The 14810-nt window shown below is 44.0% G+C and overlaps 1 protein-coding gene across 1 annotated transcript in view; it reads left to right on the plus strand.

The window, feature by feature from the left end:
* LOC306928124 (teneurin-2-like) overlaps positions 1 to 14810 on the plus strand; it is a gene marked incomplete at both ends in the record, with an annotated part of 99598 nt that overhangs the window by 27216 nt on the left and 57572 nt on the right. The window contains 5 exons of the mRNA XM_079508045.1: positions 3376 to 3498; positions 4018 to 4098; positions 4286 to 4410; positions 9744 to 9939; positions 12714 to 12815. Coding sequence (XP_079364171.1) covers positions 3376 to 3498; positions 4018 to 4098; positions 4286 to 4410; positions 9744 to 9939; positions 12714 to 12815 — 627 coding nt within the window. The remainder of the gene's footprint in view (positions 1 to 3375; positions 3499 to 4017; positions 4099 to 4285; positions 4411 to 9743; positions 9940 to 12713; positions 12816 to 14810) is intronic.

Genomic DNA, 14810 nt, shown 5'->3' on the forward strand with positions numbered 1-14810 from the left:
ACCACCTTAAATTAATGACATCTATCTATAGGCCTATTATACCTTTTATTTCATTTTCCAGGCACAAATTAGCCTCATTATTGAGGTGTACCATTAACTGATTATCTACACCTGGCCGACAGGGCACTGATACATGTATTAGTGCCCTGTCAAATATTCTCTCCAGTCTTCCTTGTGACATACTTAGATTTACATATTTACGTACCTTTAATTTGACATACCTTTATGATGAAAGGTGCTATAAATGAAGACAACCACTGCTCTAAACATTTTGTTTTGGTAATATTCTTTCGGTGTCTAAACCCTTTCGGTGCACCCCTAGTTTTATTTTAGTTTTTTTATCTGATGCTACCAGAGGAGCCTTGGAACATTCAGGGAACAATTTAGTGAATGGCAGAAAGAGATATGGACAGAAAGGGAAGGAGAACACAAGGGCAGTGGAAGAATATGAAGAGTTATTTGATAGAAAGTGTGAGACCTTTCCACACTGGAATACAAGAAATTCTACCAAATTATGGAAAATCTGGCCTCTCCCATTGTTATTTTCATGCCACTGCGACTGAATAATAATAAATAATTATGGCGTCTGGCATTTTTGTTTTTAAAATACAAAATTACTTTTTCTTCACCCGTGCCATATGAGATGCCAAATACTTAAGAAAACAAGTGAGGCAGAAAAGGCTGACAAGTCAAAAGCAAATGTGTTTATGCTAGATGCCCACAATATCTCCCAAATGACCCAAAAAACCCAAAACAAAAAATTGTGCATTGTACAATATGTCTGGTCCATTTCAGTGGCATCGCCTCTGAAATGGCTCGTTAAATTGCACAATTTGGGTTTTCGTCGCCATTATAACCACCTTTCTTTCTGCCTCATGCTTTCCACTTTCACTGGTTTATGTGTGCATGTGTGCATGCATGTGTGTGTTAAGCCTTAGTTATACTTCATTGGTGCGTGTGTGTGTGTGTGTGTGTGTGTGTGTGTGTGTGTGTGTGTGTGTGTGTGTGTGTGTGTGTGTGTGTGTGTATGTGTTCGTGTGCATGGACGCGTGTGCGCGCGTGCGCGTGTGTGTGTGTGTGTGCACGCGGTGTGTGTGTGTGCACGCGGTGTGTGTGTGCGAGTGTGTGTGTGTGTGTGTGTGTGTGTGTGTGTGTGTGTGTGTGTGGTCAAGTGTATCGCCATGGGCACTGGTTTGATTGACAGCATGGAACATGATCGCCAGGCTTGACTGAGAGTGTCAGTCATTGTGTGAGCCGGTCTCACCACACCACCAACAACACCACTGTTGTCCCGACTCCCAACGCCGTCTCACTCCCAAGACAGGAGACGGGTGACGGCTTGGGACGGATTTGACCACGCTTTAAATGTTTGACGCGTCGGGGTGCAGCACATGTTGACTGATGGGGGAGGGATTTGCTAAGCGGACTTCACAACGTTGTGCACGGTGACTCTGACGGCTGACTGCTCGCTCGGCGGTGCCTCTTGTGGCTCAAGTCCTCTTCAGACATCGTGCCTCCGTTGTTTTAAAGGAGAATTCCGGACTAACCATTTTCTTACTAGAGGGGAATACCACTTTTTTTAATTTTATGGCTTTCGCCTTTTTTAATATTTTTTATAGAGGGACATCCAGTACGCTGACAGGAAATGTTGAGAGAGATGGGGGGTGACGGGGGGTGACGGGGGGTGACATGCAGTAAAGGCCGTCGGGATCGGGAGTCGAACCCACGGCACACTGCCAGACTGGCACTGCCTGGACCGCTGAGCCACGGCCCAGGCCAGTACCACTCATTTTCGACATTGAACTATGTCATTAATATTAATATTAATATTAATAGAATTGTGTGGAAATAAATAATTAAAAAAGTCCCCCCCCCCCTCCTATTTAGCGTAGAACTGGAGGTCTAGAACTTGGAGTCATGTGATCAGTGTCATCACGAAGATGTACTTTTTTGGCCTGCAGAATATATCCAAGAACGAGTGAGGTGGTAGAGCATGGTAAGGGCACACCGTAGCCCTGGTCCAATGCGTTAGTGAGGTGGTAGAGCATGGTAGGGCACACCGTAGCCCTGGTCCTATGCGTTAGTGAGGTGGTAGAGCATGGTAGGGCACACCGTAGCCCTGGTCCAATGCGTTAGTGAGGTGGTAGAGCATGGTAGGGCACACCGTAGCCCTGGTCCAATGCGTTAGTGAGGTGGTAGAGCATGGTAGGGCACACCGTAGCCCTGGTCCAATGCGTTAGTGAGGTGGTAGAGCATGGTAGGGCACACCGTAGCCATGGTCCAATGCGTTAGTGAGGTGGTAGAGCATGGTAGGGCACACCGTAGCCCTGGTCCAATGCGTTAGTGAGGTGGTAGAGCATGGTAGGGCACACCGTAGCCCTGGTCCAATGCGTTAGTGAGTTCTCACTAATGAATGCCCTGCAGGAAAGCCTCTGCTGCTCACGGGTAAAAATTCCACTGCCATGCGAGGGGTCCAACTTTACCATACCACTTCGGTACTCACCGGAACAAAGCCTGTTTTGTGTTGGTGAAAGTCTATTCTCCAGTCTGGGAAGCCTCGCAGAACCCCAGCTTCTCATACTGTATACTTTTTCGGGCATATAAAATACAATATTTTATTTAGAGCGCCCTCTGGTCAACATAAATTGGACCCCTTGCACGGCAGTGGTACTTTCACCCGTGAGCAGCAGATGCTTTCCTGGCCGGGCGGGTGGAGCTATCTACACTGTGGAGCTATCTAGTCATGATGTAAGACAGATGTCTACAAACAAAAAGATATTTCGAGCCATAAAAATATGGCGTGTGCGTAAGACCCAACGCACACGCTCGGAGCTGCGGTGCGCTCTACCACGCTCTACCACCTCTACCACTCGTTCTTGGATATAATAATTATAATCTTAGTATCTATCTATGCAATTTTGCCTTAAACAATAGAACATATATCAGTTGAAAAAGTTCCCTTAAATCTGCATAACTGCATGTGTGAGTCGTGTCCAGTTATGTCCAGACCATGGTTAAAGTCTTATTCAGAAATAACAAGGGCAATACAACAAAATAGAATAAACATTTAACATTGAAACAGAGCTTAATATGCTGTATGGAACTCCACGTCGTCTCTGTCGGGTGGAAACCTGACGAAATGTCTCAAACTGTTACTTTTCAGGATTAAATAAAAAAAAATGCTAAGGTAGCAGATCTAACGAGCTGCAGATCTGCTACTTGTGATACGTTCGTGTGACACTGTATTACGATCAATCATTTTGTGTCTTCTCATTCTCGTACCCCACTCCTCTCTCTCTCTCTCTCTCTCTCTCTCTCTCTCTCTCTCTCTCTCTCTCTCTCTCTCTCTCTCTCCCTCTCTCTCTCCCTCTCCAGCTCTGAATGTGTTGGGTCTAACGTGGCGCTTGCGGCCTGTTGACAGCTACTTGGTGACCACAGCAATAACCAGGTTGCCAGGTAACCTTGATGATGTGGCTACAGTGCCCTCCACTGGCAGGGGTAAGAGCACATGTCACAAAGAACGGCATCAAGTATTAGCAGACAGCTAATTGTTAATAACTGCAAATGTTATTATAACATCTTGAAGCCAAGGGAAATATCACTCTATTTCAACACAATGAATGTATGTTCTAGAGTCACACACACATGCACACGAAGCGTGTGCACGACATGTATGTACACACGAGCATGAGCGCACGCAGGCACGCACGCATGTTAAGTCTAACTCATGTTGATTAGGTGATGTGACAAACGGTGCCAACACAAACATTAAACGCCATTAACAATAAAGAGACAATATGACGTGATGAGGCACATTATGATGTACATTTTCCCTTCATTGTCAATGGCGTTTACAAAACAAACATTGAACTAAAGACAAACATTAAACCTGTATATAGGAGGGGCTAGCGCCCCTCAAAAAAGGGGAATTCTTCCAAAAAGTAAGAATTTGTTGGGAAATCTCTCTCTCTCTCTCTCTCTCTCTCTCTCTCTCTCTAACCTCTCTTTCTCCTCCAGGTCCCTGGCCATATCGTAACACCAGCATCTGGTCTGGAGAGCTGGAGGTTGGAAGGAGACTGAGCCAAGACGTTCCACCAGGTACTGGACTGCTTTCATGTGACGTGACGTGACGTGACGTGACGTGACGTGACGTGACGTGGCGTGACGTGACGTGACGTGACGTGACGTGACGTGCCGTGCCGTGCCGTGACGTGACGTGACGTGACGTGACGTGACGTGACGTGACGTGACTTGACTCAGTGATACTGATATCGTCTCCCTCCAGGTGTGTTTTTGAGATCTTTGCTGCATCTACGTTCGCCACTCTTCCTGAAGTTCAACATCTCTTTGGGCAAAGATGCTCTGTTTGGAGTTTACATGAGGAAAGGCCTGCCGCCCTCACATGCACAGGTACTCACCGAACCACATTTATAATCAATGTTTTTTTTTGTTTTTTTTTTACTGTATACTAGTCATGAGTATTCAGGGGCGACTGTGGCTCAAGAGGTAGAGCAGGTCGTCCAATGATCCATGGGTCAGCGGTTCGACTCCCGGCTCCTCTTGTCTACATGTCGAAGTGTCCTTGGGCAAGACACTGAACCCCAAATTGCTCCCGATGTGCTGGTTGGTACCTTGCATGGCTTCCGCCGCAATCGGTGTATGAATGTGTGTGTGAATGGGTGAATGTAATGCACAATCTATGTAAAGCGCCTTGGATAAAGGCGCTATATAAATGCACCATTTACCACTTTACCACTTTTAACACCAACTCACTATTTTTTAAACAAAAAAATATTTTCCAGACAAATGACAAAGATATATATATTTTTTAATTATTTCTCCTATTCCCCACGCTGGAGCCACGCTGTTCCAATATAGATCCCGAGATAAACATGATTCAATTTGCTGTTAGGCATCGTGGTCAATTTATTGACCATAAAGATCCACTCCTGCCAAAATCTTTATTTTATTTTTATTTTATTATTATATTTTGCTTGGTAAATATCCTTTTGATTCTTACCCATCAAAATCCTGGTCATTTCTTGTACTGACTCAAGCATATTTCCAGTGCAATGAAATATTGTAGTGTGCGTTGAGTACTGACTGTATCTGGTCTTAAAAGAATGACAATGCAGGCAAGAAAGGATCCTAAGACAGTTACAAGCCCTGAAAAGCCTTGGATGCAACTCTTGAGGCAGTCCCCCAAGAGAGTCTCCATAGTACAGTTCTGACCTCTATCTATAGCATCAAAGTCCACGCTGTAGGCAGTGTGTTCCCTATAGGCAGTGGTGGAAAACGTACTCCATTATTTTACTTAAGTAAAAGTATCAATACTGCAATGTAGAACTGCTCCGTTACAAGTGAAAGTCCGGAATTCAAAGTGTACTTGAGTAAAAGTATTGGCCTCAAAATGTACTTAATGTACCAAAAGTAGAAAGTACTCACTATGCATAATGTCCCATTTCAAGTTTTCAAATGCTTACAAATCTTTTGAAAATAGCCGAAATATATATAGTATATTTATATGAAGTATGTTTTGTAATAATAATCAAAATCGAGTAGAAGTAAAAGTACTGGAAATTGGAAAGTTCCAGTAAGTTTACAGTAAGTAAATGTACGTAGTTACTTAATTTCCACCACTGGCACCTGGAAAGTTCTGACAACTATTAGCGTCATGTACATGCAATGCATTCCGAGTACCACTTCATAAAACAGAAATTTGTAATGGGATTGACAAGAAAAATGCTGTAGGCCTAATGAGTGTTACGCTGAAAAGAGAGACAGCGACACTGAAAGTGTGGAATGACGTTTGTTCTTTCTGACGTGTAAGAAATCATAAAAAGGTTAACTCACTCGCCACTCTGAGTGCGACCCACACTACTTTTATAAATGCTATTGATCTAAGATGAATACCCACAATAAAGCTCAAAATGTTATGATCAAGGGCCTCTGAGGAAGCAGAGACCAAATCTTCAGATACCGTTGCAGAACTGAAAAGTGCCACGTTTCTGCCAACTCTTTGGAACATCTTTCAGAAAAGCTGGAGGCACATTCAAAGAGACAGAATAATGAGAATAGCTGGGGTGAAAAGGAGGACAGAACATGGATACTGGGTTAATAAGATGGGTTATAAGAGATTTTAATATTATGTTCTAGGCTATCTTTTTTTGGTGGGTGGAGTGCTGTAATTGGGGCCACTCTAATTTGAATTTGGATACTGTCAATATTGTTACAGTGTGTAACAATAGGGGGGGCACAGAAACCCATTAGAAAAGACATAGCTAGGCTACAGCTACACACAGTGTATGTATCTTGTATCTATGGCAAGGTGCTGATTATCAAAACATAAAAATGTAATAGTAAACACTAAACAGTGCAGGCACACACGCACACTGGCACAGAGACCAGAAAAGAGAACACAACAGAAGAGTTGAGAGAGAACATAATTGGCAGCGGTCCGGCCAGGCAGCCATAAGAACACAATACAAAATATTAACACTAGTGGCACAGCAGCCCGACCTTCAGAACACAATAGATGACAGGTCTATATTAACACATAGCTTGCTAAGACTATCACAAACTGATTACCCGGGTATGCTACGATGATAGCATTGGACAAACACACTTTTCCTAGGCCGACAGTAAATGTTTTCTTATAGCGAGAGTCACACAGCATACCTCAAAAGAAAGCGTAACTTGTCCACTCTAATTTTTTTTTTTAATTGATTTTACCATCTTCCATTCTGGAGATATGCACCTTTATGTAACACCTGCTTTTGTAGTAACGTACTCTTCTTGAACAGAAAGCCTAATTAGAAGCGGTTTTATGTCAGACGCTGTGTATCGTTCCAACTCGGCTAGCCGTGTTCGCCTGCTGTTTTTTCCTCCGAGGTGGAAAGACTGTTGTGAGGAGGTTAGTGTTGCTGCCAAGCCTTTCCAACTCTCGTAACATTTGCAATGTTTCATCTGACCGGCGTTGATCATCATAATAAAGAAATAACCGCTCGCCGAGGGACGATACAATCCGTGAGTTTTTTTGTTTGAATATGAAGAAAAAAGGAGACAGAAATCTGACGGACAGACACTCGGGTCAGATTACACACACAACCCCTCCGCTGAAACACACAGGAGGGAGCCCTCCCCTCCCTGAAACAAAGAGAGAGAAATCAGATGAGAGGTGCACCCCACAGCACCGACACGATCGGCTTGGTATGGAGCAATTCTGTTGACCTGAGTTGCATGGGAGTCTCCGAGCAGCCATTACGTGACAATACGGGTGTTGCCTCCCGTGCCCGGGTGTGTAGAAAGACGATTGAAAGTAATCAATAAAAAAATGCGGTAAACATTGGGATTTGAACCACGTAGAAATCCCTTTGCCGCACGCTGTGTGTTAACATTATAGCAGCCAGCAGCAGGCACATCATCACAACATACAATCTACTATTACGTACCTTCCACGTTCACGACGTGAACATGTCTTCGTTCTTCTCCGACAACAACTCGATAACGTCCTCATGTTACTTCTTTTCTGAGCCATGCAATGATGCAAATAAACAACCCGCACTGACCGGAGATGTAGAGATTCATGCGTCCCGCGCGTAAAGCTAAACCAGAAACAGGACAGTCACTGCGTCAGCACGGGGGTTGGGGGGATAAAGTTTGCGTGCTGCCTTCTATCTGTTACTTCTCTGACACAGCAGTTCAACTTCAGCCAGTCAATTAGTGGGACACCGGTGAGAGACACACACAGCTGCAGATAGGTTCTTATTAAGGCTGAACTCCAATGCAGTAGCAAAGGGAGAGAAATTACTTCTGTCCGTGACAATAACCAATCCTACAGTTTGAATTCTGTACTCAACCACACATGAAACACAGGAAAACTATTGAAAATTTTATTTTTTTCCTTCTTTTTTTTCTCCTAATTAGAATCGACCTGTGTTAATGAAATCGATGCATCGACTTTTTAATGAAGGCCCGCTCCTTCCACGTTGATCTTTACTCAAAGGTATAGAACTTTTAAAGAACTTGTGTGCTGTATTATTGAAACCCTCTCCAAAGAGCGCCTGCCTGCAGTTTTCTACATAAAGGACCCACAAAGCGCTTCTTCTTTTCTTTTTTTCTGAGAAAGAAAGGCCTTGGATTTAAAAAATAGTTACTGAGGCTTATACATCCGTGTTTGGATTCAATTATACTGTTTTTGGTATTACAGATTAATTTGATTTCTATCTTTTTTTTTGTATTGTTATTGTTTGGCCCTTTCCTGAGTCTTAGACAGGAGTTGACGCACATAAAGAGAGAGTGGAGTGACATGGTGCAAATAGTCTGAGCGGAGGACACTGTTGCTTTAGAGCCCCTGAACCACTCGTCTATGGGGTCGCCCGCATAATTAGATTTTTACTAAGAGCCGATAGACCAGAGAAGAATTGTGCTATTGCAAAGTAACTTATAGAGCTGCAGCCGGGGTAGAGAGAGAGGGATTAAGAAGGGGTGAGGGTATGGGATACGTGGGGCGGCAGTGGCTCAGGGGTAGAGCTGCCACAGTTCGATCCCAGGCTCCCGCAGAGTTAGTGTCGAAGCGTCCATGAGCAAGACTCTGAACCCCTAATTGCTCCCGATTAGCATGGTTTCCTCCACCATCTGTGAATGAATGTGTTTGTGAATGGGTGAATGTAATGCACAATCTATGTAAAGCGATTTGGATAAATATGCACCATTTACAATTTGCCATTTATGTGATTAACCGTTTCCGTCCATCCGACGTGTCAGCACGTCCTAGGGGTCCCAATCGACGCGTACATCCGACGTGTGAGGACGTCTTAGCGCATCCTCAATGATACGGGGCGAGATAAGAATATTCTGAATATTCTGAAACCGCTTTCCGTGGTGTTGAACGGATCGATATACTGGCGCTTCATTTCTGCTCCTCATCCGTCTCTCCCGCAAAATATGAACGCTTTTTGGATCATATATCGTATAAACTAAAACGATCGCAATGTAAGCTAGCTATGTAAAGTAAAAAGTGGATTGTTTCCGGGTCATGGGTTTCCGAGTAAAAGCGGCCATGTTGTTCCGGCACCCCAGAGCTTCTATTTTGAAGGACTTCCGGCACTGATTGTGTTAATCTGTTAATTTCAGGAGGTCTCTGTATAGTTGTAATCATTCTTAGTTAATTTCATGTTTTTGCATTTGTTTGAATCTGTGTTCATGCTCTATAGAAAAGGACACTGCACATCTTGATCAGAGTTGCATGTATGTTTGCCAAATTGAATATTGTGTGTCCGAGTGAGAGACACACACACAAAGCGTACATTTTGAACAAAGGCAGACAGCGATGTGTCTTTGGCCACTGACCGCGGTTTTTTCCTTGCTCACTCACATCACGGAAAGCGAAACTGCGAACAGACACAAAGCTGTGCACGGTTGAAAACGCAGAGGTAAAGTCAGTGATGTATGACGGCCACAAAGCACAGGCGTAAACGGAACTTCCGCAGACTCCGCATATGTCACGGACGGTCTATGACGTGGCCACCCGAACTGCGCACAAAGCTGTGCTCTTCTCAATTGTAATAATAGATTTATATAGAAGATTTTTACTCGAGTCATGAAAGTTGATCCGTGACCCACAAATAGGTCTGTTGGGGAAACGGCGGTTACAGCGCCTTAACTTACTCCCCTCTCACTGTTCTCTGTGTCAGTGTGATCAATCAGCACCATGACCCTCTCTCTCCCGCTGTCTCTATCAGTATGACTACATGGAGAGGCTGGACGGTAAGGAGAAGTGGAGTGTCCTGGAGGCTCCCAGGGAGAAGCGGTCCGTTCAGACGGTGGTTCTGAACGAGGCTATCTTTGTCCAGTACCTGGAGCCGGGGACCTGGCACCTGGCCTTCTACAACGACGGCAAGGACAGGGAGACCGTGTCCTTCAGCACCACGGCCCTGGGTGAGTTGGAACGCTCGCGTCATTCTAAATCCTACACGGTTACTTGTGCTTATAACCACGCCCTGCTTCTGTGGCCAACGCGCCACATCGGCCTATGTCTGTCTGTCTGTTTGTCTGTCTGTCTGTTTGGATCTGATAGAATGTGCTGCAAGTATAGGCAAATGTGAAATTGTGCAAATCAATGGCTTGTTTTTATGGATTCTTCTGTTATTTTTTTTTCTTCATATTATACAAATGTAAATGTTGGGAAATTTAATAAAATTATAGAGAGATGACTTCCGCACACCGGTAGGCAATTTGGAGCAGGTGTGATGGTGACGAGGCATACAACGTAGGAGAAAGAAGGGACACCCGCACACCGCCACTTGCCAGGTTCAAGAGCATTTATTTTTAAGAGCAGAGAGCAACGTATCGGACGTGCGACCTTCCCCAGGTTAGATCTCCTGAGGAAGGTCGTAAGACCGAAACATTGCTCTCTGCTCTTCGCCTGGGGAAGAACACGAGCCGATACGTTGCTCTCTGCTCTTAAAAATAAATGCTCTTGAACCTGGCAAGTGGCGGTGTGCGGGTGTCCTTTCTTTCTCCTGGAAAAAAATAAAAATAACACGATAACACAAACAATTCACTAAAACGAACATCAGTTTTGGGTTTACAAAACACACATTTTAAACAAAGTCCGCTTAGAATTTCGACCATTAGGTCAGTGTGAGGTCAGGGTTAGGCATAGGGTTAGTTACCTTCTTGTCAAATAAGTATATCTATTTTTCAGAATTCAATGTTTGACAGATAATTCGAAAGCTTACAATCGTCACTTTCTTAATTTGTGAAGAAAAACCGAAGAATGACCGTGCTCTCCATGCGGCACATTCTATTCCATTCTGGGCATGCAATACTAGTCGAAAATAGACATTCGGCGGTAATAGCAGATCTACAAGCTTTGTGAGCTTGTACATTGGCTATTTTCACTTATTTGATGTAGCCTACAATGAAGTTCAATTTTAACCACATAAACCCTAGCGTCTCAGTCTGGGTTGAACATTCGTAAAAAGAGAAAAAAGAAAAGAAAAAAGCATGATCCACAGATCTGAGCTTTTAGATCAGCCATCCTCAGCGGAGATATTTAATGTGTAGAGCGAAAACAGGAGGGGAAGTGTAGAGCCCTGGGGGACTCAGGGTTTATGTGGTGGTCAAGCCATGTCTCTTGGGGTGGGCTTGTACATGCTACATCAGACATTCCCGCAGTGATGGTGCAGTTACTTGTCATCTGAGTGCAAAATGAGTCTAGTCTGACATCAAAGAACTAAAAGATCCCCCTCCCCTCAAAAAAAGGAAATCAGTTAAACAACGAAAGAAAAGATCAAAGTGAGTAGTGAGGTGACTCATTAGTGTTTACTCAGATTTTTAAGTAAAGAAGAAGTAAAAGTAGCAATGGGAACACACCATAAAAAATACACTGTTAGAAGTAAAAGGCTGCATGTATTCAGAATTTTACTTGAGTAAATGTACAAAAGTATTTTCATCAAAATGTACTCAAAGTAACAAAATAGGGGGGCACGGTGGCACAGTTGGTAGTGCTGTCGCCTCACAGCTAGAAGGTCCTGGGTTCGATTCCCGCTCGGGACGCTGTGGGTGCTGGCGGCGTGTCCTCTCCTCCGCGGCATCAGTGCCCATACCCGCGGCGGGGTTGGCGAAAGGGCCCTTCTGTGTGGAGTTTGCATGTTCTCCCCGTGTCCCCTAGGGTAGGTACCCTCACAAAAAACATGCAGTAATCCTGGTCTCTAAACTGCCTCCCCCTGGCCAGCCGGGGTGCCTGATGGAGGGGAAAGGAACTGGTTGGAATAACGTGTTCCTTCCACGCACTACGTCCAACCAGGGAAACTCCCCCCTGTCAGGTGTAAAGGAGCAACTTGGACACTCAGGCATGAAGGAAGCATGAGTTCAAGTCCGTTGCTCTCCCCATGTCCCCCATATATGGGGACTAGGTTGGCGGAGGGTGTGTAGAGAGCCCAGGATCACATTAGATAATTGACACATGGGTGAAAAATGGGTTACAAAAATCGTGGGATAAAAATAGGTTAAAAAAAAAGTAACAAAATAGCAAATCTACAAACTCACGATGCATGTGATGCGTTGTGATAGTAGATCAACTACTTTCAAATAGCCAAAGTATGAAAAGGGGCTTAGGAGTTTGTATCAATAATCTTATTCTGCAAAGTAACTCGTAGTAAATAAAGCTGTCAAATAATTGTGGTGGACTAAAAATTACAATATTTGCCTCTGAGATGCAATCGAGTATAAATTGAAAAATGTTGTATTGAAAAATGCAATTACTCAAAGTAAAAAAGTACCTAAAAATTGTGCTTAAGTGACTACTTAAGTGAGTACTCACTTAAGCAAACTTAAATCGCCTCTGCCAGGTCAAAACCTCAACTCTAAAGATCTACAAAGCTCAAAATGTGCCACTTAGCGCCACGTTTTGAGCTTGCGGATCTGCTACTTTTGATGCTTTTGTGCGACGCTGTAGTGTGATCAAGTTGGACATTAATTTATGAAAAAAACACAAACAAGTTTGAATATGGAGATAAGAGATTTCTCCCCGACAGCAATGAAATGTACTTGGTTGACTTTCCACCACCTGCACACTGATCACGGGTCTCACCTTGCTGTCACGATGCAGGCTGTAGTCTGTCTTAACACTGCTCAGAGAAAAGCATGAACTGTTTTTTTTTTCTTCCATTGGTATGATCTTTTGTTCTCCTGCTTCGTCCCTGCAGACTCTGTGCAGGAGTGCCCTCAGAACTGTCATGGCAACGGAGAGTGCACGTCAGGCGTGTGCCACTGTTTCCCAGGGTTCCACGGTGTGGACTGCTCCAAAGGTATGTCAGGAACAGAGGCTGTGCTGGGGTATAATTGTCTCGTGACATACTCTAATCAAGGATAACCCAAACCAGGGACCCTTAATAACTAAGACGCTTAAATCTTTCTTTCTTTGCTTTTCTTTTCTCTATTCTACACATGATAACTCTCTAGGCTATGTAAGCACTCAAAACAAGTGATATTATTTGGTAGCGAATGTTGAACACTAGGACATTTTAGTGTTCTAGACAAAGATATATAACTGGAACAATCCTGACCAAACCGGCGTGTCTGGTCACTCTACTCTATTTCCATCACTATAATTAATTTGAAATTATAATTTATAATTCTGTATAATTTAATCCTTTGGGTTTTTGGTTTTTTTTTGTCACTGTACATTTGCACATGATGTGAAGTGGGTCCTCTGCATTGGCCCATCCTAATTACTGGGAGCAGTGGGCACTATGAATAAAGCGTTAAAAAACAACAAGGTCTGTTTAATTTATACTTTCTACGTGAGCGAGGATTATGTCGGAATGTATGTCAGAGTCTACAGTATATAATCTGAAATATTGTTGCATCGAGGGCAGCCATTGTTGTTTTGAAAGTACTGCAGACTATGTTACGTCACCATATACACATGGACCAATCAAGAGGCTGCTTTTCACTGTTGTACGGACAGCAGTTGAAACGCAGTCACTGATTGGCCCCGGCCATTTTCTGATTTCTCCAGCTTCCGCATACTCTCTTCTTATGGGCCAAAGTCCAGACTCATAGCGGGGAGGAGGCGTCAGAGAATCCACGCTATGTGTCTGGCCAAAGCCAGGCCACAAGAATATAAGTGGAAGGAAACTCAATTTAGATTACATTCCTTATTTCACATTTGACACTGGTGCACCTCATAACTCTAGTTCCTGACCAAAGATTTGCGGCAAGACGAAACCCATTTTGGGACCAACTTATACTTTGTCGTAGGACTGTGTACTGTACATGGAAAATAACCGGTTTTGCGGTCCGCAGCATATGGCAAAAAATAATAATACATCTGCGAGCTCAGGTGTCACAGATACAACGCATTGTGTATAGCTTGTGCAGCAACACCATACAAGGGAGCACTAATTAAGCATTAGAAGACTGGAGAAAGATCGCAGCGGTCTGAATTACCCCCCTTACACCTTCCATCAGGGTGTGAGGTGAATGCCATGCACACACACAATGTGCATACACACAGATGGCAGTCAATTAACAATACACACAGATGGCAGTCAGTTAACAATACACAGGTGGTGATCAATTAACAGTTAACAGTTGGTGGTCAATTAACAGAACCGTTATTGTGTTAGATTAGATTATACTGTACATACAGGCGTTCGGGTGGTCACAGTGGTGAAGTGCCTGCCCACCACCGGGTGTTCGAATCCACCCCGACTCTATGCACACGTGCCATTTTGGAAAGAACTTGGGCCCCTTCCCTGTTACTGGTGATACTAATGAAGGCTCTGTTCTATTCTGGTCAAACAGAGTCGGGGTGCTGCTATTGTGCGTGCAATGGCTCACTGGAGACACTCTGAGAGTGCACAAATTGAACCAAATGGACCTGTAAATGGAACAGCTGCCTTAATTTGTATCATTAACACCTGTGAAGGATGTAGGTGTGGAAGTAGGTGTGCATATAGCCCATTGGCCCGTGTTGGGGGAGGGAAGCCCGGCGAGGATATTTGTCCCTGCACGTACTCCTACGGGCTGGGGGCGGTACCTGTCAGCAGGGAGTGTTGGGCGCGAGGAGTAGGGCAAAGGCTCTACAATACATCCTCCCGGTGGGGGCTCCTCACTGGCAGGTGAGTCCATAGGATACAACAGCAGTGACTGACAAAACACACGTGTGTGGGGAGAAATTAATTGGCATAACGACTAAATTGGGAAGAAAAAGGGGTATGATGATAGAATAACAGGATAAAAAAAGCTCTACAAGTTTACACAATCTATTTTCACTAACATTCTCTTAATTTATCTTT

This window comes from Electrona antarctica (assembly GCF_951216825.1).
Source record: "Electrona antarctica genome assembly, chromosome: 8".
Lineage (NCBI taxonomy): Eukaryota > Metazoa > Chordata > Actinopteri > Myctophiformes > Myctophidae > Electrona > Electrona antarctica.